This window comes from Guyanagaster necrorhizus, assembly GCF_019112545.1.
Source record: "Guyanagaster necrorhizus MCA 3950 unplaced genomic scaffold BT62scaffold_48, whole genome shotgun sequence".
Classification (NCBI taxonomy): domain Eukaryota; kingdom Fungi; phylum Basidiomycota; class Agaricomycetes; order Agaricales; family Physalacriaceae; genus Guyanagaster; species Guyanagaster necrorhizus.
This window is the reverse complement of record NW_025064927.1, coordinates 230,279-252,178: the sequence shown is the minus strand read 5'-3', so window position 1 is coordinate 252,178 and position 21,900 is coordinate 230,279. Positions and strand designations below refer to the sequence as shown.

The window sequence follows — 21,900 nt, the reverse complement described above, 5'->3', positions numbered from 1 at the left end:
CAAACCTGCAGCTTCTAGATACCCATGCCACTCCCGACCCCCAGTCTAGCGTCTTCAATTCTGACTTGTTGAAACCCGACATTTCAGTATACAAAGCAAAAGACATAATAGATCCTATTACACAGTTTTTCCACATGGAATCCCATGTCGAAGTCAAGCTGGCTGCCGTAGATGATGCGTTAAGCGACGAGGGAGATTTCGAGAGCGACGAGATACTGAGTCACGACACCCGAGGCCGGCTCGTGTCATATGCCAATGCACAGATGGCTTCACAATATCGCACTCACCTATTCACTGTCTTTATATGTGCAGACAAGGCGAGGCTGCCCCGCTGGGACCTTGCTGGGGTCATGGTCACGCATGCATTCTAATACTCCTCCAGTGATGCTCCATATTTGCAGGAATTTTTTTGGCGACTTGATTATGCCAATGACTCAACTCGTCGTTGGGACGCCTCTGTTACTGAGCCTACACCAGAAGAAGCGTCCCAGGCACGGCATAGGTTGGGTAAAGAAGAACCGGAGTTACTATTCAAATTTGCTGTATACGACGACCTAAACTCGGACGCCGAGCCTAAAATTTTCATCGCCGGTGAACCATTCGAAAGTCATGCATATCCTACAGGTCATGCGACCCGCTGCTTCATCACCTATCACATCTCAGAAGACCGCGTTGTCTTCATGAAGGACACCTGGAGGATTGTGGCCTCGGATTTGGTGGCAGAGGGTCGAATATACCAGCGCTCGCAAGAGGCCAAGATTCTTCATATTGCAGAATTCGTCATAGCCGGTGACATACCTGGACAGAATCAAAAGACATTTTTCCAGCCACATAAGGGTCTCCCTCAAAAACAGCATCAACACTATAGACTTGTGTTGGAAACCATCGGTCGACCATTGGCGTCCTTCCGTTCGTCATGGGAGATGGTGAACGCGATAAACGACACGATGACAGGTACGTAAGTCAAGCTGAGAAGAAGCTCGTTCCTGACCGAGATTATCCAGCTCACCAACAGACCGTCGAAAAGCTTCAGATCATGCATCAGGACATCAGTGTCGGCAATGTTTTGATTACGGAGGATACGAACGGAAAGCTGGGCAGCATACTCGTCGATTGGGATCTTTGCCAGTCTCTAGAGAAGCTCAATGACGAAAACACATCCATCAAGCGAACGGTTCGTCAACGGCTTGATGTGAATTGAACCTGGACGCTCATTTTGTTATGTAGGGGACATGGGAGTTTATTTCTGCTAAAGTACTGCTGGATCCAACTGCTCCGCGCACCGTAACCGACGACTTGGAGTCCTTCTTGCATGTGCTCACATGGGTCACTATTCTGCTCACGCCCACCGAGATGTCGCCTCAGACATTGGCTGCAACATTGCGGATCTGTTACAGCGGCATTTGGGGTACGCCTGATGATCCGATAGGAGGCATGTCCAAGGGAACATCCCTAGCAGCTGGTAGAATGAGTTCCAGGATGTTTCGCTTACTGAACCCCAAGCTGCACCAACTCGTGGACACGTTGTATGCCACTTTTGGTGCATGGTACGGTTCTGACCTCTATGTCATCACGTTGGAAGAGGATCCATTGGCCATTCAGGAGCTGTTAGACCGGCTGCGGGATCACAAGTGGATGCTCGACACTATCACAAATGTGCTCAGTGATGCAGATGCGTGGCCTGCGGATGATAGGTCTCATGCGAACTCTTTGCCTAAAGGGCGCGAGATACCTAACAGAAAACGGAAGTCGGATTCAGAGCCGGAAAGCAGCAGGCCCTCACAGAAGGTTCGGTCAATCGTCGAGGAGGGAGCAATTGTGTAGTCTGGAATCGTGGTGGTACAAATGCAACGAAACTTAAAGATAGGACTACGTGCCACGATTGTGCCTACAGAGGAATACCATCAGATAAACTCGATATACAAGGAGAGCAAAGCATCCAATGGGTCGCAAAAATCTGACTTTATAACCGCCCCTTAATGCGTCGCCACCTTCCGATGTATGGACATGAACCATTCTAATCCTAGTCTTTATATACTACTGCCAATGAAACAGTATTGAATTGCATCGCTTCTAAAGGTCGATGCCTTCTAGATGTACCACTTGCATAAACAATGAAATGTCCAGGCAGTAGACCAGGAGAGATCAGCCATGAAATGAAGAGATTGACTTCTATTAGACTAATGGCCAGGCGAATCTCGAGACCATGCTAGGCGGGTGTTCAAACTCCTCAGTCGCAACAATTTGGTGTCATTAACTTGACGGTTAAGTACCAGCGCTACGATCATAGAGAAGTGTAGAAGCTATGGATAAGTGTGTATGCGAGTGCAGGGATAAACAATGAAAACTTGATAGCAAGGCATGATAATTACTCAGTAAATACATAATACCCTGTGTACTTCACGGTAGCAGAAAGCAATGACAAATCCAAAAGGAAAGCAAAAGCAGGATATTGACAGCACAACAAATCAATCAAAGAACAATATTAAATAGGAACATGAGAGTATTTTTACTTCGTTCAAAAGACCATATATAATCATAAAACATGTCCGAGTTGGTGTACATCAAACACCTTTAGGTTTGTCATTTTCTGGATCTAAATTGATCAGATCTAATTCTTCGGCAAGCGAGTCGAGCTCGACGGTGGTGAAGACTTCGTCTAAAGAAGAACTAGTGGATGCAAATTCTGTGGTGGGATCATGCATCTCCAGAACAGAGTTTGAGGGGAAAGGACAATCTTGGATTTCGACGGTGGGTGAATTGAGGAAAGGGTCATTCGATAAGAGCAAGGACCTCGGATACGGAGAATTCTGAACCATCTCTGACATGGAGGGATCATAAAAGAACTGTAATCCAGAGGTAGATGCGACCGTGACCAGTGAATCCACTTGGCGCATCTTTTCAAGCAGTCGCGCTCTTCCGATATCGGTGTACACAGTAGAATGGTCTGGATCGGCGAGAACAAGCATTGTCTGCCCATTCCAGGGTGAACTGGGAGGTCCGTTGTCACCGGGGTAAAATATCGCTTTATAGGTCCGGGAGGAGACGTTGCTTGGCATAAACTGGAACCGGGAATAGCCCTTATCCACTGGTTTATCCTCGACTAGCTCGTCGACCTCCTTTTCGTCAGATGTTGGGGGACTGTATGACGTGCCAGCCACCTGAAATTGTAAAGGCTCGGAAACAGACGGCGTAACAATCGGCTGTGGGGAGGAAGGACGGCTAGACTCCTCATCTGTGCTACCTTCCGACTGTGTCCTGTCATGAGGGCCATCGCATGCTGTGATGTTGCTGGTCAACACAGTGGAGGTAGCAGACGTCGGGAACCTGTCATTTGTATGATTCAGGTCTAAGAGCGCTGCATGCACTGGCAAGTCATCGATTGGGCTGGGAAGACTTGTCGATGTGGCCGTACAGTCCCTGTTAGATGAAGGTCTATATACCCTATCACTGTTTCGCAAAGACTGATTAGGGCACTCGTATGCTCTACGAAGGACCTCAGGACGAGTATGACCATTATTGGGAACGAGCCCGCGCATTCCTGCCACCTCGCCAGTCACCCTCAACAATATGTCGGCTGTGCTAGATATGCTGATCCTGTCGTTGGGATAGTCATCGTCGAATAGTACCCTGTGTAGTGGAGAGTCACCGATGGGAGTCGGTAGACCTCCGGACGTCACCCTGTCATCGCGATGACACCTCTCTCTTGAACTTGAAGCATCCCGAGCTGGATAATGGGAAGTGCCTGTTCGCCAGGATCGATCATCAGAAAATCCACGGAAGTTGGGGGCAAGCGGGGATGGGTGGAGTGAGCTGCTTTCAGGAGGAGTCGGCAACTGATATCGACTGAAGCGTTTATGACGACCACGATAGTCTTCACTGTCAGGTGTTGGAGCTTCGTACATATATGGTCGGTGGGAGGAAGGTAAACGGAAATTTTCGCGATCGAAGGTCAGTGGAGGTAACACGCGGTGACGATTGATGCTAGCGAAAGAATCACGACGACCGTCGAAACGATGGTTCTCTTCGTTTGAGTTTCGTACTGGAGAAGGGAGGCTATTGTGATGGATGGTTGTTACGGTATAATTCTCTGGATCATCAGCCAGGGACGAGTCAGTACGAGGAGATATCGAGTTGTCATGGAAGTTCACGGGCAGCCTGGATCTGTCCTGTGTGTTGCGTAGGGGTGGAGCCGGGCGAGAGTAGGGCTGATATCTCTGCCTGTTATCCAAGTATGGGATTCGCGACAGAGGGACAGAGTGGGGACGTGAGTCAGATATATCTTCAAGCCGGGAACTGCTAGCAAACTCGTTAGACGAAGGCCACCAACTCGGTGATTTATCGTGCTGATCATCTCTTGCGGAAAGTGGATGACGCCAGTGAGATTCATCGTCGCCGACGACTGGGAGTAAGATATGATCCGAGGCTCCAGATGAACCACTTGAGGCGGACGATGAGGATCGATTCGGAGCTTGGCGTCTGCCTCCGAAGTTCATCCTGACTCTAGCACGAACCATTCGGTCTCGAGGCAATGGGGCCTGAGGTTTGAGAAAATGACGACGTGTCCGACGTCCTGTGTCTGTGACAGAATAGTCGCGCTGGTAGGGGGTTAAGTTGATTTGGACCGCGCTAGCGTGACCGTGATCCTTAGCTGACGCGAAAACGAGAAGAGAGTGTATTTACCGGTCTTCGACGCGCCCTGTAAGTTCCTCTGGAGGAGCCTGGTATTTACCTACAGGACAGGAGCATCGGTGTCTGCTCATGTCAATTGGTGCACTGTGGCGCAGCAACAACCGTACTCACTGGGGAGTCGGCGCGTCTGTGTAGCTAGTAAATACGTCGGGATCCTGCTCATCATCCCTATCATAAGGTGGCTTGACCTGACATGCTAAGCATACACCACGGTTAAGGGGCGTCTGTGGGCGCTGAAAAAGTCAACCAAAGATTTCGTTAAGCACAGCCACTAATTAGTAGGAGTCTTCGAGAATAGTTAGAGCACACTGACCGTCATGGTGTTAACACAGGGTTCTGTGTTAGCAGGAGACGTGGTATAAGAGAAACCTTCGTGGTGAAGGGATGAAGGCAGAAGGTACAAGTTCGAACAAGGAGGTTTTGCCGAGTTCCCAATTTGGCCAGGACCCGCGCGGTTGGATTGAAATTTTGCCAATCTTCTTGTTTTACCACGGGTATCAGTCCATATCGCAACTCTTTCCTCCTCCTTTCCATGGGAGGTCCAAAGCACCCCGAGACAAAGCCGTGGAAAACATTCTTTTGTCTTTTAGATTCATGGTTCGTCCGATGGTAGATCTTGTCGACAAATCTTTGAGCTGAAGGATTCCAGAACACAGAGCGGAGTTCATATATCAATGTCCCGACAAGCAACGGATGTGATAACAGATAGCGCGTGACGCCTTGCTTTATTGCCGCTGGTGATTGAACTTACTAGTCATGTATTATTAACGATAAGTCACGAGATATCGTTCTTGAATGCTTCACACTGGCACATACGATGTCCCAGGAGAGACTAGTCGAAGCAGTATATTATCGGTAGAATATCTGCCTATCTGCCCGGGTAACAATCTCGCTATCTCACGATAAATTGATAGGACCTCATAGACGTCTGTTCCAAAAGATATCGATCAGCCTTAGAGAAAACTTGGAATTAAATATCAACTTTACATGACATGTTAAACCGATTGGAGGCTCCGCCAACTCGCTAGCTTCAGATGACATATTCCTGGTCCATCAGATCTAGCTTCGAATTCCTATTTCATCATTGAATATCAAAATGTCGACCAAGAACAACCTACTCTGAGAAGTCTGTAAAGTTTAGTTTTTATGTAGATATTAATGCGTTGTAATAGTGATAATGAAAATTTCACGTTTTATCAGTTCGATATGGCTCGCAAGGAGTTCGCACGAAAAGCAGCTAGAGCAGTTCTTGATGTGACTCGCAGATATGGAAAAGGCAAATGCGTAGCTGTTAGTAAGCATAAATAGCACCGTACGCACGTCAATGATCCTGTAAAAAGTGAATCTGCATCCAGAGACGTTGCGTCATTCAAGGCGGGAGGGAAGGGGATGTTCTATTTGTCTCCCGAGGTATAGGCATGGGCAACAAATATCGTGCACCGCCACTGTTGTCATTTTTCCATCTCCATGTATATCTGCTACCTTTGAAAAGTAACGCTTGATAGGCCTCGGTTACTGGCTCAGGTACATTACTTTTTATTCTGATGCAACACAACATTGACGTTGTCCAGACCTTCCGTACAACGATATGGACTCACTCATTGCCAAGGCGGATGCCGTCGGACCCGCGGGTAAAAAGCGAAAACTACGACACGCGTCCTCCAGTAGTAGGCCAAGCACAGACAAAACATTCCAATCCATCTCCAAACGTACCTCAATACCGAAATCCTTACAATCCTCCGGCGCCATATCTGAAGGCGCTCATTCCTACAAGCACATAGCCAACAAAAAGCTTCGTACGGAGCTATCACGTCAGTCTGCGCGCGCTATAGAAGCAAAGGCCTTAATAGAAGATGCGGAACTACTGTTGACGGGAGAGGTGGGGCGCATGGAGGTCGAGGGAGAAATGGATAGAACATGGAGGGTCGGGCAGGATGAGATTGTCCAAGGAGCCGGACAAGAAGGTGCGCGAGGAAGGAAAGAGTGGAAATTGGAAGGTGGACCATATAGGTCGCGATATACACGAAACGGGCGGTATGTCTGTCGAATACTGTATTCTGGTGCATACGTTTCATGTTTTTCAGGCATCTAGCTGTTGTTGGAAACACTGGTCATGTCGCTTCGTTTGATTGGCAAGCCGGTATCCTTCATACCGAGTTGCAGCTACAAGAAACATGTCGTGACATAACGTGCTCTTTTTTTTTCTTTGCCGTTTGCTCACCTCTAACGTATTCTTAGGTATCTCCACGATCATTCACACTTTGCCGTCGCACAGAAGAAGTACGTCTTCATCTACGATCGGGATGGTGTCGAGCTTCACTGTCTGAAGGCACACATCGAACCTACTCGGATGGAATTTCTTCCGTATCATTGGCTGCTGGCTACTATAGTAAGCTAGCTTCTTTTTCATTTTTGACGCCTATTGAAGCCTTGCAGGGTAATGCTGGCTATCTAAAATATCAAGATACGTCTACGGGACAGCTCCTATGCGAACACCGGACAAAGCTTGGTTCCTGTACGGCCATGACACAAAATTTACACAACGCCGTCATCCATCTAGGTCACCAGAACGGCACGGTGACCCTTTGGACGCCAAATTTGCCTCACCCTGCGGTTCAGCTCCTAGCACATCTTGGTCCTGTGGCTAGCGTGAGCATGGATCCGAGCCAGGGCGGACGGTACATGGCTACAGCTGGTAAGGATCAGACGGTCAAAGTATGGGACTGTAGGAACTGGAAAGGCGCGGTGAGAGAGTGGACTGCGAGAGGTGGGTGTGCAGAAGTGGAATGGAGTGCTAGGGGCGCTCTAGCTGTAGCGTCCGGAGGTACCGTCAACGTAAGAAACGGTTTGCAATTCTGCAATGAGCACTTCTAATCATCTCATCCCACAGGTATACACTTCCCCAACGATACATAACCCAGTGCATATGAATACCCAACCACCTCTCTACATAACCCATCCCGTGCCTCATCGACCTTTGACGTCACTTCAATTCGCACCATTCCAAGATATTCTCACTATAGGCCATTCTGCCGGCCTCTCTAGTATCTTGGTACCCGGATCTGGTGAACCCAACTTTGATAGCAAAGAGGCCGATCCGTTCGAGAACAAGAAGGCTAGAAGAGAGAAGGAAGTGAAGGCCCTTCTTGACAAGGTAAGGACATCCTATCTCGTGTGTTTTTGTGCTCAGGGAAGCTTTTTAGATCCAACCCGACATGATCACTCTCGATCCAGAGTTCGTTGGTACCCTCGCGCCACCGTCGAAGCTAACGACGGAGACGATGTTTGATGGGAAGCCTTCTGTCGAGATTCCATTTGCTCGTCTGCCTAGGTTGGAGAGGTTACGGGTACAAGGCAAGGCCGATGAAACCGAGGTTCTCAGTGAAGATGAGGTTAGCGGTACGGAGGTAGATCCGGAAGCCAAGGCTCGCCGTAAAGAGGAGAGTGAGAAGAGGAAGATGAGAGGGAAAAATAAGAGTTTGAAGAGGTATATTCTCGGTTTTCTTTCTTTATGACTCCTGGGATTTAAGAAGCGATCTTGTAGATATCTTCGGAAACAGCGCAAGAACGTCATTGATCCCACAGCCGTAGGTTCCTGTGTCTTGTTACTTGTATCCGCTTGTTCATGTGTTATAGGTCGCGATTCGAGCGAAAATGGAGAGACAAAAGGAGGAGCAACGGCGTGCTAAAATTGCTGCTGCTAACGGTGGTCAAAACCAAAAGCCATCTGCTTTGGATCGATTCAAGCGGAACACATGATGTATATTAGATGTTCTATACGCTTCAATCTGAGTCTGTACGTATCGTGTTCGTTACCAGGATCCTTTCGGCAACATAGTAAAAGCTCATTTATGAATTCAGGAAGTTGGGTGCATGAGCCCACGGCCGTAAGGTTTTAGAAATCGGTTCGATGATATCTCATGCGAAATAAAATTCAACGTGTCGTTTAAGTAGACATTTTGGATTTACGGACATAATATGAACATTCTTAGGCAGTTAGGACAGTATAAATTAGCCACCCTTTTCATTATTCGCTAATACAGCTCAGGTAAATAAGCGTAAACTAAGCTACATTCTTATGCTGACTCATCGTCATCGTGCGGCCCGGGTACTACGATGCCGCCAGTGACTGGGCATTCAAATTGATGACCTTGACTATTTTTTTCCCCCTCAGGCTTCGACCACCAGCATCTGCAGCATGGCAGACAGCCTATCACCTGAATGCACTCCACTGAAGCACAAGTATGATTCATGCTTCAATGAATGGTTCGAGGGTTATCTCGAACCCGCTATAGCCGCCTCTGCAACCCAACCAGAGCGAGAGGCCTACTCACGACAAAAAGCCGCAGAATTTGAAACAAAATGCGGAAAAATATGGAAGGAGTATAAAACCTGCGTTCACGTAGGTGATTCGACACCAAAACGAGGCTAATGCTGAAAAATCGCAGGACTCGTTGAAGCAAAAGGGACTCGATCCTCTTATTCAACAGGCGAGGGAAGAGAATCCTCTCAAGGAACCCCCTGCAGGGCAATCAACACCGTCTGATAGGGTATAGGAAGCCCGGTTTTCGCCTTTCAATTTTGTAGCCTTAGATATGGCTAACATCCTTATTGCCACCCGTCGTGCCTAATACTTTTCTGCTCGACAGTCCATGTAGCTGTATCATCGTAATCACACAACCCCCTCACAGATTTTACCGGCTTCAGATATAACATCGGAGACATTGGATATTCGTTAATGAATTTGGCCTTCTGCAGACCCTGTGATGCAAAGGAGGACACAATCGTTTTACCTTTGGACGATTTCATTGGTCATGAGGCTTTTTATCCTCCGGGCGACTGGCTTCCGGCATCCTTCTAGGCCCTAAAGCGACAACGTTCTGCGTTAGGCAATCAACTTCTCCCTCGTCGAATCTGCTCTATATTTTGATGAGACATTGCTCGTGTTTCACGACAAGGAGTTCGTCCTCGGAGCGGGATTATCGATGCATATTCTGACCCCAGGGAATCTCCCAGAGCTCATTACATCAGTTGCCTCGTTTTTGTCTCTTCTTTGCCTTATTGGTACACGAAAGCGAATTCTCTCTCAGCTTGCTTCGCCTTGCCTTGCCGTTTTCTGCAAGTTTCCCGTGACATGGACCGGTATATTATCACCCCTGAAACAGCGTTTCCAGTCCTAAGCCGGCTCGTTCTAATAATTCCCTTTATACTGCGGAACTTCTGATTTGCACTACTTAGCGTCTTCGTAAGCCCTGCCCCATGTCTTCATCCAAAAAACCTCTTTACATCGCCCGCAGTCGAAGGAAAACTCCGTGCGTTCACAGGCGCAAAAAAATCGGCATTTCTCAGGGCTCAGGCTCATTGGCCCCCTGATGTTACTTTGTTCGCCCTTTGGTGGGTCTCATAAAGAAACCAGTCGGGTTCTTTGCACCTTGTTTAAAGTATCTTCCCCTGCGCTGCCCCTTCCACTCCACCATTGCCTGTATGTCTGGTGTCAAGCTCAAAGTCGCCATATCGTATGCGTGGGCTTATCCGAGACATGGCTTTCGGCTAATATGTTATTTCAGCGGTGGTGGTATTGGCATTCTCCATCGCGGCGTCTAAACACTCAAATATCGCGGTAGAGGTGTATGAAGCTACTTCTGGTTTCTCATCGTTTGGTGCTGGGATCGGATTTTGGTCCAGGGCATGGAATGTCTTGACTACACTTGGCGGCGACCACTTGACGAAAATCGCGACATCGTCATCGACTACTGATATTAGTTAATGATGACTGCCTATCAACCTGGCGCGTCATTAAAGATTAGCTTGCTCTAGCGCACTCACTCGCGTTTCGGAAGAGCGATCAACCAACTGGATCTGACTTTTGCAAGATGTATAGTAAAGGTGCGATTAACCATACATCGACAGCCGTTTCATCGTGTTGATATCAGAACAGGTCAAATCATGACATTTCATCGAGGCCGACTTCAGCAAGCTATTATGTACCTTCCTCATGTCCTGTCCATTTTTCCAAACGTCTTCAATCGTATTCCCGGCTATCATCTGGCGAAATACAGCTTACATTCCGTGATGGGGCACACGCGATTTGGTAAGTTCGCGCACAGTTCATGCAAGATGAAGCCCAGATCACGTTGCGCAGTGGACGACCAGATGCTGCCGAGGAGATTTTGACTTTTATCGAACCCATTTGGACAGGATCAATCGCGTACAGGGACCTAGCACTGTTAGCTCGACTCCAGGAGGATGCTGATACTCGGGAGCTACGTATTCCTCCTCACCCAACTCTGGCAGGGTCTCTGGCTCGTACACATGGTCGTCAGGTTATTGACGTGCGTGCTTTTCTGATTAATATATCGGCAAGGCTATCGTGCGTATTCGGCCTCGTTCCGACGCTAATCTGAATCCATGGCAAACAGAGTATTATAGTGTATCCGGTGTCGCAGGAAGATGTGGGTGAAATGATTAATTTAGTTGTGTTCCATACGTGGACAGAACCTGAGGGCACCGTGTACGAGGGTCTGTGTACATTACAAGTCGACGAGGCTAGCCGGCTCGATGAAACATCTTTTGATGACTGGCAACCCGAAGCAAGGGGCTGGTCAAAAGTAAATCGATTATTGCTCATTCTATCAGATCCTCACCATCTTCTCTTTCGAAGTGTGTTGAAAGACCAACGAAATAGGCTAGTTATGCCGTCAAACCCCCACATACGTACGCCAACAACCGCATCGTTCTCTTGGGTGATGCTGTATATTATTTCCGCCAGCGCTCGGTATCTACTTCTCCTTGCAGTGTCACGCGACGGATCCACACCAAGGAGCAGGCGCCGGGTTAGCCATTGAGGCTAGTCTAGTTTTCGTTCCTTTGAGTTCGGTACTTATTCACGTTGCACACAGGACACATAGGTCCTTGCTGAATTTCTCAGTCATCCTTTCACCACGAAAGCGACAGGCCATCGTGGCCCTTGAAGTGCACGATAACATGAGGTGACCATTCGCTGAAGAGATTGCTCGTCGGTCTCTGGAAAACTCCAGATGGCTTTCTCTGCATTACGACAATTTCGATTGCAGTGGCAGCGATGATGCTGATGTCGAGAGAAAGTTACCTGAAATGGGGATAGGATCGTGGAGAAGTGGCGCTGGGTTTGGTCAAGCACCGTTCATGAGTCTTTGGAGCAGGGGAAGCGCGAGCTGGATAGATTACTTGACAGTAGGCCAGATTGCCCGAGATACCGATGTAGGATTTGATTATCTTCTTTTACCCAGTTACCTACCTCTTCGTTATGTATAAATCCTGTGTAATGGGTCATCCAATACACGTCTATGGCCATTTAATTGGTTCAAGACTGACATTGCTTACAAGGGATAGATTACAAGGCTCTGGAATCGACTGGCTCGATCAAAGACATCTTGACCTTACCCCGCTGAGTATTCCTATCCTTTTCCACCTCGATATTTACCACAACTTTATCAAACACCGATATCATGACATCTCCCAAACCCTTCGTCGAGGAAGGCACCGTTATCGTATAATTGTCAGGGTCAAATTGAGTGTCTCGCTTGAACATAACTAGGCCCTCGATACCAAGCCTGAAGCAAGATTAATATCGTTATTTCAATGAAGAGAAAAGGAGCCATACTTGGATACGAAGACGCCAACACCGTTCCTGAATGTCCTTATGACAAATGCTTCTTCTTTGACCCCCTGCTTTTCACCCCTTCCTTTCAAAGCTAGCCCTACATAAAACTCCACGCTGGCGCGTCCTGCCATTTGAGCCATCCTATGACGCCGGTTGGCAACATCTAGGACACGCTCGACATGGTGCTTGGAATGTAGCGATGCATGCAATGGCGAATATCCGATAGCTGCGGCTAATTGCCGGTGGGCCAGTACATCTGACAAAAAGTTAAATGCGGTAAACAAAAAATGGCCGAAAAGTACGCACCAGCATATCTTCTGATAGGACTGGTGAAGTGAGTGTAAATTTCACTAGCAAGGCCATAATGCCCGAAGGTATCACGCCCGACACTTCCGGAACAGAAATATTCTGCAGAAAGCATACATCGCGTAGCCATGATCCGCACCAGCGTATTAAATGTCGGCTGGCTTGCATCCTAGGGGGAGTTTGAATGTCCGTTCAATAATACATAACTGAAGATGACATACGATACATCGATCCAAGGAAGCAGCCAACGAACCGGAGCTCGATATATCCAGGACCATTCCCTTGCGCTTCTTCAAGATGTCTTGGAGTTTCTCAAAATTAGTTTTTGGTGGAGGCAAGTGCCGTCTACCAATGTAATGTCACTTTCGACGTCGAATTCGCTGAGGAAGAGGGCGCACCTCAGAACCGCAGTTGCAGGGAAACTCTCCTGAATCTTCCTTGCGACGCTAACATTGGCGAGCAACATAAACTCTTCGACAAGGCTGTTAGTCTCTCGCATCTCCTTCTGCTCCACGTCAATCGGATCCGATGACTCAGAGCTGTCGAGGTGTATTTTAACTTCTGGCGAAGCGAGATTAAGTGCACCCGCGGCCATTCGCTTGGCTTTCAGTTTCAGTGCCAACGAGTTGAGTAGACGTATACTTGCTGTCAGAGGATCACGCAGATTACTAGAAGTAACAAGTCGTTACCAAGCGAAATACTCTTTTTGACAGATATAACGTACGGATCATCCTTGCGAATCTGAGCCTCTTCGTAGGTAAAGGCAGCTTTGGACGCAATAACAGATTTGGTAAACCGAACGTTGACGATGTCGGCGTCTGGTGTCAGTTCCTGATTTGCCTAGATGTCAGATTTTATGACGGGACGGAATATCTGGAGGGACGCACCCAGATAGCAGAAAATGCTAGTCGTTCGACATGTGGACGCAAAGAACACAGATTAGTGCCAAGCAGTGCTGGCAACATGTCGATCCGCTTATCGACTAGATAAACGGTTGTCCCTCTCGACGCAGCTTCGCTATCCATTGGAGTATCTGGGTGCACAAAGTACGATACATCCGCAATATCTTTCCTCAAAGTTAGTACGTGCGCACCAACGCAGGTGTAAAATGACTTACGGACACCGGCCTCAATGTTACCGTTAGGTAGCGCTCTGGCATGAAGGGCGTCATCGATATCTTGACACCCTTTATATCGACTAATGAGCTTGACGCCACATAAGAGGTGTAGATGAAACGTACCAGGCGGATCTATACTACAAATCAACAGATTTCTCAAATCCTCTCTATCTCTCCATGCTAAATTTCCATCCGCCTTGGGCGGAACCACCCAATTATCACCCTCAGGCGGCAGACAGTCCAAGATAGCCTTCCCAAATGGCCGATAAGGGACTTCAAACTCCAGTAACAAACTCTCTTGTTCTGCTTCCTTGCTCTCTACCTTGCCCAGGGCCCGGACAAAGTGGCCTTCAGGGTAGCGCGAGGTGTTGCCCCAGCGGTCGATAGTAACCAATATTTTCTGACCTATCAGGGTTGGAGCTTGACGTGTCCGTAGTCGGATACGAGGCAACAGACGGGACACTGGAGTTGCAAAAACGGTCTGTAACGAAAGAGACGTCGAGTTGGACGAAGTGAGAGAAGTGCTATCAATGTGGCACACGTATCTGCGGTTGTCGTTAGGTGGCGCGCGGAGAACACTTTAGAAAGACGTACGCTCGCCAGTTCCGTTTGATCACGCCCACTATCCTTCCCGTCGGTTGTTTGTTAGACGATGGACTCGTCGACACCGCTTTAGATTCTGCATCGACGACGGCTTCCTCTTCTTCACCAGAGTCATCCGCATCGTCATTTTTAAGCGTCGCATCTTGGTCAACTACTTCATCCGCAGGTGCCATCCATTCTGTTTCGTCGAAGACCTCTACCGCAACGACGTCACCTTGAACGGCTCTATTCATGTGCTCCCGGCCTACAAGCAAAATGGGTTTTGAGAACGTCTGCACCGAGACACTGCCCTACAGATAGTATTAGACTGCTGGTTTGTATGTCAACAAATGTAGTACTTCAAGATAATTGTACTGATCAGCATTGAAGTGTCCTTGATGCAGATCACCCGCTTTGACGCCGGCCAGTAGTGTAGATGTAGGAAGATACTGTAGGGCAAAATTGGCTATTGATGAAACCGGAAAAAGGACAACGAACATCAGGATATAGAGCCTGTCGCCCTTCCACTGCCTTAGTAGGCTCAATCTCGTCTGAGCCTGCCGCAGCTAACAAGTCAAGGAGCTGTGTAGCGTTTATCATGCCTTCGACGTAACGTCGAAGTGATATTGTTGTTATGCCCTCTGCCTCAGCCTTTCGCCGATTAGCTGCATCTTCGGTTAAAAGGATGACTGCAGGGCGATTCTGACGATGTGTTGAGGATATATGTGTGCTGTACCAGGCCGTTGCCTTCCTGATACCTTAGATATGTAAGAAAGTGCTATCTAATCAACACCGGCGCTCGCTCACCTCGATCATTCCGGTCATTGGGCGTCTCTCCCTCTCCACGCACTATAGCGGTTTCCCTTCTCTGCGTCAGTTCTTACGAGAATAGAAAGGTAGATAAGGGTAACGCACATCCTGTATTCGTTGTAAAATACCCATATCCGCTTGCCCTCCGTTTTTATCAAGGCCTTCAGTCGGTTATACAGAGGGAGTGATCTGTGTCGGACTTCTTCAATCACGGTCTGCAGTAGAACCATTGGCGTGGTGAACATTTCAGATTCGACAAGGTCCATCTGGAAACCTGGTCAAGATTTCAAGTAACGCGTAATACAGAATAGGTACCTGTGACAGGAATACATTCGTGTCCGGAAGAATGAAATGGCCAGAAGGAAATAGTTTATGCTGCAGATGGGCATCCAGCGACAACACTGCCTCCCCAGAGCATTCAGTGCATGACAGAACGCCGCAGCTGACGTCGTCCCGAAGGTATCGTTCCCGGAGGACTGGGAATGATTGAGTAAGACGAAGTACGATGTAGGAACTTGTGCGTACCTTTGATTATCTTCCCTCTAGCGGTCTTTTTGAAAAATTTCCTTTGAGTGATAACGGCTTCTGCTCGCGGCCTCTTTCTGATCGTTATATCGACCATGGTCATTCAGCATTCAGAAGTTCAAATTTTGACTGCACTATTTCTGGTGTATATCGATAAATTCAGCAGATGGATATACTGCAGAACGCCCAGGACGTCGTGGACAGAGACGAGGGACGAAGATGGTGACGGTAAGAAGAAAGAGAACAATGTGGGAAAATATTTCTTCCTTTGGAAGTGACGTCCTAAGCCCACCTTCAAGCCTTCGTCGTCGATCTTGCCCTTTCAGTTCGAGCTACTGACGTCTACATTATCTTTCTTGTATTCTGACTTGCTCGCGATAAGTACCAACGAAATCTTTGGTTAGCGTCCCTTGCGGCTCAAAGAATATCTTTGTTGAAGCGTGCTCTGGTCTTTGCTAACACTAGAGCTTTGACTTTGTTAATTTCACCACCTTACGCGTGAACTTGGACAAAAGCCGTGGAAACAACTCATTGTTATTGTCACCATAACTTCAATGGGAATGCCTCTTTGTCCATGATATTACGGAACAAAGACAAGAGGGTCCCCTCTTGCATTCATAAAAGGGAGATGCAAGGCGAGAAACCTTCTGTGCTTTGCCCTCTCCTCTTCGTCTTTCAGTCATGCCTCTGTCTCTCCAGCTCTCTAGGCACTCATCTCAGGCTACAGAAGTGGTTCGCGACGATGTCTCCGACGTGGGCACTGAAGTCCCTCAAGCCTATCCTGTGGCAAGCTACCTCAGTAAAGCGCGTCTACCAGAATTCTGCCGTCATGTGAGGTTCCCAGTGGAGCAGCTCAGACGCATTGCGACTTGGCCCAAGATGCCTACACTCGCGAGGGCTTTGGGAACGCGTCCTTTGAAGAAAGTGTACGTTGTGGACGCTGCTGTTATTTTTCAAGGGACTGCTAAATGTACGTCCACTTTCTTGTATATCTCTCAGAAAGACTAAATTGACTTCCCTCCACAGACATGAGCGACATGCCTTACCTCCATATCGTTAATGAAGAGGGTGTTCTTCAGGAGACTTCTTCGAAGATCAAGCTTGCAAACGGTATCATCGTGCAGTACGACCACAGCGACCTTGATTTTCTTCACAATATCAACTCGGAGGACGACATGGATCGACTATTGACAAACTATGTCCTTGCGACTACCTCAGAGGTCGTTCGTCTCTTCAGTCATCTCCCGCCCATGTGTCCCCAGGCGGAGAGCCTCAAGTTCCAGAATATCTCGGCCAGGCACACCGTGCATCACTGCAAGTGGGATGTATACAGTATGGTGAGCACTTTTTGGTCGCTGATTTCCAGTGGCTCGCTAATTGCGACTTGCGGCCCAATAGAACGATCAGTTCTTCATCGTCTTTGTCCCACCTTGGTTCATGGGAAAAGAAGACCTTGAAGCACTTGCTTGTCGCGGCCAGGTGCGGTGTTTATATTTCTCCACCACCAACTTACGACTGATACCCTAAGTAGGTGGCAGGCGGTGCCCTCGACGCGTTAGATCCTCGTGCACAGCTATTGGATACCATCAGTGATAAGTTGTGGGCTTTGGTATGCGCTTTCTTCGAGTAAACTACGACGGTGCTGAGCTCTATGTAGATATGTGACGTTTGTGTTGGACGTTGCGCGGAATTCGTCGTAACTAACTACTTGTATTGGAGCTTCGGTCGATTCGACTCGAAAGGTCAGCCCCTCGCTTCTACATCCTTAAATACAAATTTTTAACTCAGTATTGTACAGGCTACTCAGAGGCCATGCTTTCACTGCCGATACAGGCAGAGTTGGATCCATTAGATGGGACAGTCATGGAAGAACATCCCGTGGACCCTTCGGTGATTGAGATTTTGGTCTACTGGATTCAGGTGGCAAGGGGGGCTGCTGTCACAGTGGGATAAAACGTTTCACAATTAACCATGTACAAGAAAGGGGAAACCTGTAATTTATGCTCTAATTACTTGTTGATCTGAATATGCTCGCTATGCACATCATCGTGGATGAAAATGCGGTCGACTATCTTTTGTGATAAGATACTGTTGTAAGTAGAGAGCAGAGTAATGTACAGAGGATTAGAATTGGCCTCTCGAGAGAGAGACGTTCTACTTAAATACATTTTGTATTACTTCGAGATCTTTCTACGAGATACTAAATAAGTCCGGATCACGATCCAAGTCAGCTGCCGCTGACTGGCATCGTATCTTCGAGTACGTTCTCGTACTCGCTCGGGATTGCTATCCCAACAGATACATAACCTTAGTATGACTACTTCACATTAACATGTCTCATTCTTTTTCAACTGTTTCCTCTTCCCCGGCGGGACCTGCTTCATCCTGATCAAGGCCTGCCTTTCCTCATTTATGATGCGGACCTTCTGCGTTAGCCGAATAAAGTCGTTGTGCCGTTCCCGTTCTGATTTCCTTTTCATCCTATTCAGCGCTGTTGCCTCGACCTTGAGCACTGGGTTGTGTCGAGATCGATCATTGGCAGGCCATGCAGAACGATCGTTCAGTGCGGCAGTGACTGCTTCCAAAATCCACTTGTGGCTTTGGATACGGCCCAACAATGCTTGAGTGGCAGGGGGATTCTTTTCTAGCACCATGACATTGACATGTAGTTCAGAGCCATACCTTACCCCGAAACCACGAAGCAAGGTCGTCAGAAGACGATCCAAATTCTTGTTCAACAATTTCATTTGTTGGAGGACCATAAGTGCAGTGGCAAGAGTCGTCCGCTTTGTTTGTCCCCCACGTACAGTATACCCTCCACTGACAGCGGAATCATCAAGAATATCCTCTGCTTCTTCATACAACTGTTTAAGAAGCGACGCCAACTTGTCAGCGGTAAGGGCACTTGGTGTGAAGCGAAGAATGACCCATGTAAGCACATGTACAAAGGACTCCAGATCGTCAGACACGCTATGCACGGCGGTCCTATCCAGCAATAGATGAACGAAGATGAACTGCCATGTTCCCTGCATAACAACATTAGTATAGACAGAGAAGATTATGAAAGCAAGATAGGACAAACTGTTCTCTCTATAGATCTGGGTCCTTTGTTGAGATCTTTGATTGACTTGCTCAAATCCCAATCGATGAGAATACCACCAATGTGTCCGTTGCAATCTTCTGTAATCAGTATGTTACCAACGCTAATGTCGCGGTGCATAATTTGAACCTTGATAACAGCTTTTTCGTGGGCTATCCATAAGTCATCAATTCTAGAGGCCAATTATATCGACACCGAAATTCATACCTATGATTGCATCTTTGACCGCATTAAGCATCTCCTACGACGACTCAAAAGAAGAAGATCTCGTCCAATAGTTCCCAGCACAAGTCGATAATGCTGATGCCGCCTTTGCTGAACATTGATGTGCCATTCGGCATATGTTTCATGGTTCTGTCCGGGAATACCACCAGCTACTAAAAATTCCGCTATATGAGGTACTCCTGCTTCATGTAGTCGCTCGTAGATTTTTCCCTCTGCAAGGAAGTCTGGAGCTAAAATTCGCCGAGTATCTTTCAGAAAGACAACTCGGTTGCTGCTCAAATCATATGCGATATAACAACGGAAGGCGCGACCTGTAGGAGATGCATGACCCAGTGTGAAAGGCTGACCTGCGATGACAAAGCTGGGTTCAGCATCCCGGTCGTTGTCGTCGTAAACAGCGAACTTGTATAGTGTCTCGTTACGCTTAAGACCAGTCAGTTCACGACGAGCCCTATAGTCTTCGTTGACAGTAGGCTCCATAACGGAGGTGTCCCAACCGCGAGCAGCAGCATCAGAGCTGCTCAAGCGCCAAAATAACTCTTGTAAATAGGAAAGAATGGGTCACGGCAACACCCGAGCAGTCCCAGCGATGCAATCTAGCTCCGTCTGCACAGATTAAGACGGTGAACAGATGGCTACGGTGCTGAAAAACCATCTGTGTGTTTGCGTATGATGTGACTTGAAAGGGACTCGGATTCGAAAAAGACACTATTGTCGTGGAACGCGTCATCTGCGGCTGATAATTTTACCTCGATGTGGGTTTCCATACGGGAAAACTGCGTGGCCAGTTCGACAGTTTCGTTAGACTTGTATGCCGAAATATCAGGCTTAAAAATACCCGACCCGGTATCAGGAATAGCATGGGTGTCCACAGGCTGCAAGCAAAAAGGTGCCAGATCATTTATCTGGAGACTTTGTTATAGATATATGCAATATAGTGGAGTAGGGAAACAACACACCAACGGAACGTACATATCCACCTCGACACGCATTTTTGAGATGGCCGTAAAAGCGACAACGTCTACATTAGGTCTATTGGGGTATTTATCCGGAAAGAATTTGTTCAGAAAAGTCTGCGGATCGAGTGGTCTGCATTTCAAGTGGATTTCACGAGCCATCTCAGGCATTCTGATATCGCATGAGTAGTGCAACGAAGTGAATGGCATAATCCCAGAGGCCTTCCTGGAAATGGGGGTGTTTGGGTCAAACTTTTTTCTATGTGATGATTTAGGTGTCGCTATCTCCTTGAAATCATTTTTGTTGGAAGGAATGGGCGCGAGATGAAAGGATGCTGGGCCATGCTTTGCCATGGATAATCGTCGTGGTTGTGAACAAAAAGGAATTACACAGATTTAAAGGGGAGGAGAATTATTCATGCTTGTCTTCAGAGTTCGGATGCGAATACTTTCAGTGTGAGAATCGTACAGATCAACTTCACTATTCGCACGGGTATGACATCATCTCGTATTGCCTCGTAAGTTATCCTCCGATAAACCTTCCGCTCAGGCCTCGGTGCATGTTCGACGCGGAGTAAGGAGGGTCACAGAGATGCTATGCGTATCATCGCTGTGTCATTATAATAAACAGTGAAGAGGTGATCGATGTCAGACTACACAATTGCTCTCTCCTCGACGATTGACCGGACCTTCTGTAAGGGCCTGATACTTTCCAGCTCTGAATCTGACTTATACTAGATAGCACCGGTCAATGCTGTTGCAATTGGTTCGATGACTTTGACCCATTTAGCCTGGCCGTATCTACACAGTCCCCTTGCTGGGCATATGAGTCTGCTGAGATGTAACACTATGCTGTATCGTTCTATTCCAGAGCATGGAACAGGTTCTACACAGTGAAGCGAATTCGACAAATAGATCACTACCTGGTCTTCCTTTGAACCGGTTGTATTCTGTTGCCAAAGCCGAAGGACGGTGAATGATAATACCTATGCTCCTTCTAATCCTTCCGTTCCATCTCCGAGTAATTTTACTCTCGACAAAAATTCAACTTACATTGCCAACTGATCAAGGTCGTCGTGAAGACCGATCGATCTAGCAGTTGTTCTCTTTGGAGAAAGGAAGGACCCAAGACTTCCGGGGCAAGTAATCTCTGCCGAGTCGTCATGTGTCTTTTGCGGTGTTTCTCCTCAAATGAGCTCGTAGTAAACATGACCAGTTTTGTGCTCCTTCATCAATGAAAGAGCCATATGGCTCAAAATTTTCGATCCAGATGATAACAATAACTGTTCTTGACAAAAATTCGATGCGGCTTTCCTTACCGTCTGATCAACCTCTTCGTTTATAATCTGGGCATGTCTATTTCTTTGAAGAGGGGAAATGACCTAACACTGCGGTGATGAATATAATGGAATAATCGGCATCGCTAACAAATACCTTTTGCGCAAAAAGTCCACGCCCTTTCGCAAGACATTTTTTTAGCAGGCTGTTTGAGTATCTCTGTTGCCTATGTCGCGTATTGAACTGCTTCTAATAAATCCGGAAAGGGCCTTGTCGTACGTCGAGAATTTCCATGTAGTATGGCATGAGGGTGGAAGATACATATGCGGCGGACTGAATTGGGTAAGACTCATAGTCTATAAGTTCGTTTAAGCCATGGTGTCATTGAGGGATATTGAGACGGCAGGCAACCTTGATCCATCTCGCATCTTCACAGGCCCCTTCAGTATGCTCATTGTTCCTGTTCGCGTATACGCCTTTCAGAATGTCCATGGTCTTGGGGTGTGCGACCACATCATGTAAGAGACACAGTTCCTCTTGTAGTATTTCAATGTCCTTCTCTATCATTTCGCGAGTGTATATCTGTCTCGAGGGATGATAAAACCCAAGAGGCGGTCCGAATCGCTGGATACCAGATAAGATGGAGCGGAGATTGGGCACGACAGTA

The 21,900-nt window shown here is 47.5% G+C and overlaps 9 protein-coding genes across 9 annotated transcripts; 5 read left to right on the top strand and 4 right to left on the bottom strand.

The window, feature by feature from the left end:
* The first annotated feature begins 6 nt into the window (after positions 1–6).
* Positions 7–1,924, top strand: BT62DRAFT_581460 (uncharacterized protein). Its single transcript, XM_043181501.1, has 4 exons — positions 7–317; positions 383–954; positions 1,005–1,174; positions 1,228–1,924. The coding sequence occupies exons 1-4, from the start codon at positions 250–252 to the stop codon at positions 1,822–1,824; spliced, it is 1,407 nt and encodes a 468-aa protein (XP_043034057.1). The 5' UTR covers positions 7–249; the 3' UTR covers positions 1,825–1,924.
* Positions 1,925–2,393: 469 nt separating this feature from the next.
* On the bottom strand, positions 2,394–5,226 carry BT62DRAFT_997698 (uncharacterized protein; the record flags this gene model as incomplete). The annotated part of the gene is made up of 4 exons (XM_043190672.1): positions 2,394–4,629; positions 4,684–4,755; positions 4,804–4,925; positions 5,062–5,226. The coding sequence occupies 4 exons, from the start codon at positions 5,224–5,226 to the stop codon at positions 2,565–2,567; spliced, it is 2,424 nt and encodes an 807-aa protein (XP_043034056.1). The 3' UTR covers positions 2,394–2,564.
* A 914-nt stretch (positions 5,227–6,140) lies between these two features.
* BT62DRAFT_975767 (BING4CT-domain-containing protein) lies at positions 6,141–8,577 on the top strand. Its single transcript, XM_043189204.1, has 9 exons — positions 6,141–6,216; positions 6,264–6,726; positions 6,777–6,881; positions 6,931–7,081; positions 7,129–7,527; positions 7,583–7,846; positions 7,896–8,179; positions 8,237–8,279; positions 8,329–8,577. Exons 2-9 carry the CDS (start codon positions 6,281–6,283, stop codon positions 8,449–8,451), a joined length of 1,815 nt encoding a protein of 604 aa, XP_043034055.1. The 5' UTR covers positions 6,141–6,216; positions 6,264–6,280; the 3' UTR covers positions 8,452–8,577.
* Positions 8,578–8,814: 237 nt separating this feature from the next.
* BT62DRAFT_975764 (uncharacterized protein) lies at positions 8,815–9,511 on the top strand. Its single transcript, XM_043189203.1, has 2 exons — positions 8,815–9,094; positions 9,141–9,511. Exons 1-2 carry the CDS (start codon positions 8,891–8,893, stop codon positions 9,246–9,248), a joined length of 312 nt encoding a protein of 103 aa, XP_043034054.1. The 5' UTR covers positions 8,815–8,890; the 3' UTR covers positions 9,249–9,511.
* Positions 9,512–10,270: 759 nt separating this feature from the next.
* Positions 10,271–10,787, top strand: BT62DRAFT_910265 (uncharacterized protein; the record flags this gene model as incomplete). Its single annotated transcript, XM_043183786.1, has 3 exons — positions 10,271–10,454; positions 10,510–10,612; positions 10,670–10,787. Coding segments are annotated over 3 exons (405 nt in total), but the record flags the coding sequence as incomplete, so codon positions are not given.
* A 1,277-nt stretch (positions 10,788–12,064) lies between these two features.
* BT62DRAFT_1012622 (RNB-domain-containing protein) lies at positions 12,065–15,771 on the bottom strand (the record flags this gene model as incomplete). Its single annotated transcript, XM_043177952.1, has 16 exons — positions 12,065–12,284; positions 12,335–12,590; positions 12,641–12,809; positions 12,862–12,985; positions 13,039–13,308; positions 13,365–13,471; positions 13,528–13,706; positions 13,758–13,826; positions 13,881–14,302; positions 14,352–14,650; positions 14,699–14,788; positions 14,838–15,097; positions 15,147–15,202; positions 15,255–15,415; positions 15,465–15,625; positions 15,675–15,771. 16 exons carry the CDS (start codon positions 15,769–15,771, stop codon positions 12,065–12,067), a joined length of 2,940 nt encoding a protein of 979 aa, XP_043034052.1.
* A 446-nt stretch (positions 15,772–16,217) lies between these two features.
* Positions 16,218–17,655, top strand: BT62DRAFT_581217 (uncharacterized protein). The gene is made up of 6 exons (XM_043181498.1): positions 16,218–16,644; positions 16,701–17,011; positions 17,073–17,153; positions 17,206–17,283; positions 17,332–17,416; positions 17,473–17,655. The coding sequence occupies exons 1-6, from the start codon at positions 16,356–16,358 to the stop codon at positions 17,625–17,627; spliced, it is 999 nt and encodes a 332-aa protein (XP_043034051.1). The 5' UTR covers positions 16,218–16,355; the 3' UTR covers positions 17,628–17,655.
* A 155-nt stretch (positions 17,656–17,810) lies between these two features.
* BT62DRAFT_581245 (uncharacterized protein) lies at positions 17,811–19,378 on the bottom strand. Its single transcript, XM_043181499.1, has 3 exons — positions 18,982–19,378; positions 18,757–18,926; positions 17,811–18,700 (listed from the first exon to the last, which is right to left on the bottom strand). Exons 1-3 carry the CDS (start codon positions 19,010–19,012, stop codon positions 18,002–18,004), a joined length of 900 nt encoding a protein of 299 aa, XP_043034050.1. The 5' UTR covers positions 19,013–19,378; the 3' UTR covers positions 17,811–18,001.
* BT62DRAFT_1047997 (uncharacterized protein) lies at positions 19,279–20,406 on the bottom strand. Its single transcript, XM_043178499.1, has 2 exons — positions 19,959–20,406; positions 19,279–19,904 (listed from the first exon to the last, which is right to left on the bottom strand). The coding sequence occupies exons 1-2, from the start codon at positions 20,307–20,309 to the stop codon at positions 19,635–19,637; spliced, it is 621 nt and encodes a 206-aa protein (XP_043034049.1). The 5' UTR covers positions 20,310–20,406; the 3' UTR covers positions 19,279–19,634.
* Between the last annotated feature and the right edge of the window lie 1,494 nt (positions 20,407–21,900).

What these genes read in the sequence shown, in the direction of transcription:
- BT62DRAFT_975764 (XM_043189203.1), top strand. Translation starts at nt 8,891, where the DNA reads ATGGCAGACAGCCTATCACCTGAATGCACTCCACTGAAGCACAAGTAT. An exon ending in AGTATAAAACCTGCGTTCAC is followed by an intron (nt 9,095 to 9,140) that starts GTAGGTGATTCG and finishes GAAAAATCGCAG; the next exon opens with GACTCGTTGAAGCAAAAGGG.
- BT62DRAFT_581217 (XM_043181498.1), top strand. Translation starts at nt 16,356, where the DNA reads ATGCCTCTGTCTCTCCAGCTCTCTAGGCACTCATCTCAGGCTACAGAA. An exon ending in AGTGGGATGTATACAGTATG is followed by an intron (nt 17,012 to 17,072) that starts GTGAGCACTTTT and finishes GCGGCCCAATAG; the next exon opens with AACGATCAGTTCTTCATCGT. An exon ending in GTGATAAGTTGTGGGCTTTG is followed by an intron (nt 17,284 to 17,331) that starts GTATGCGCTTTC and finishes AGCTCTATGTAG; the next exon opens with ATATGTGACGTTTGTGTTGG.
- BT62DRAFT_975767 (XM_043189204.1), top strand. Translation starts at nt 6,281, where the DNA reads ATGGACTCACTCATTGCCAAGGCGGATGCCGTCGGACCCGCGGGTAAA. An exon ending in GAAACATGTCGTGACATAAC is followed by an intron (nt 6,882 to 6,930) that starts GTGCTCTTTTTT and finishes ACGTATTCTTAG; the next exon opens with GTATCTCCACGATCATTCAC. An exon ending in TGAAGGCCCTTCTTGACAAG is followed by an intron (nt 7,847 to 7,895) that starts GTAAGGACATCC and finishes GAAGCTTTTTAG; the next exon opens with ATCCAACCCGACATGATCAC.
- BT62DRAFT_581460 (XM_043181501.1), top strand. Translation starts at nt 250, where the DNA reads ATGCCAATGCACAGATGGCTTCACAATATCGCACTCACCTATTCACTG. An exon ending in TCTTTATATGTGCAGACAAG is followed by an intron (nt 318 to 382) that starts GCGAGGCTGCCC and finishes ATACTCCTCCAG; the next exon opens with TGATGCTCCATATTTGCAGG. An exon ending in GATAAACGACACGATGACAG is followed by an intron (nt 955 to 1,004) that starts GTACGTAAGTCA and finishes GAGATTATCCAG; the next exon opens with CTCACCAACAGACCGTCGAA.
- BT62DRAFT_581245 (XM_043181499.1), bottom strand. Translation starts at nt 19,012, where the DNA reads ATGCTTAATGCGGTCAAAGATGCAATCATAG. An exon ending in GGTCAAAGATGCAATCATAG is followed by an intron (nt 18,927 to 18,981) that starts GTATGAATTTCG and finishes ACTTATGGATAG; the next exon opens with CCCACGAAAAAGCTGTTATC. An exon ending in CCAGATCTATAGAGAGAACA is followed by an intron (nt 18,701 to 18,756) that starts GTTTGTCCTATC and finishes GTTGTTATGCAG; the next exon opens with GGAACATGGCAGTTCATCTT.
- BT62DRAFT_1047997 (XM_043178499.1), bottom strand. Translation starts at nt 20,309, where the DNA reads ATGGCAAAGCATGGCCCAGCATCCTTTCATCTCGCGCCCATTCCTTCC. An exon ending in TGGATATGTACGTTCCGTTG is followed by an intron (nt 19,905 to 19,958) that starts GTGTGTTGTTTC and finishes CAAAGTCTCCAG; the next exon opens with ATAAATGATCTGGCACCTTT.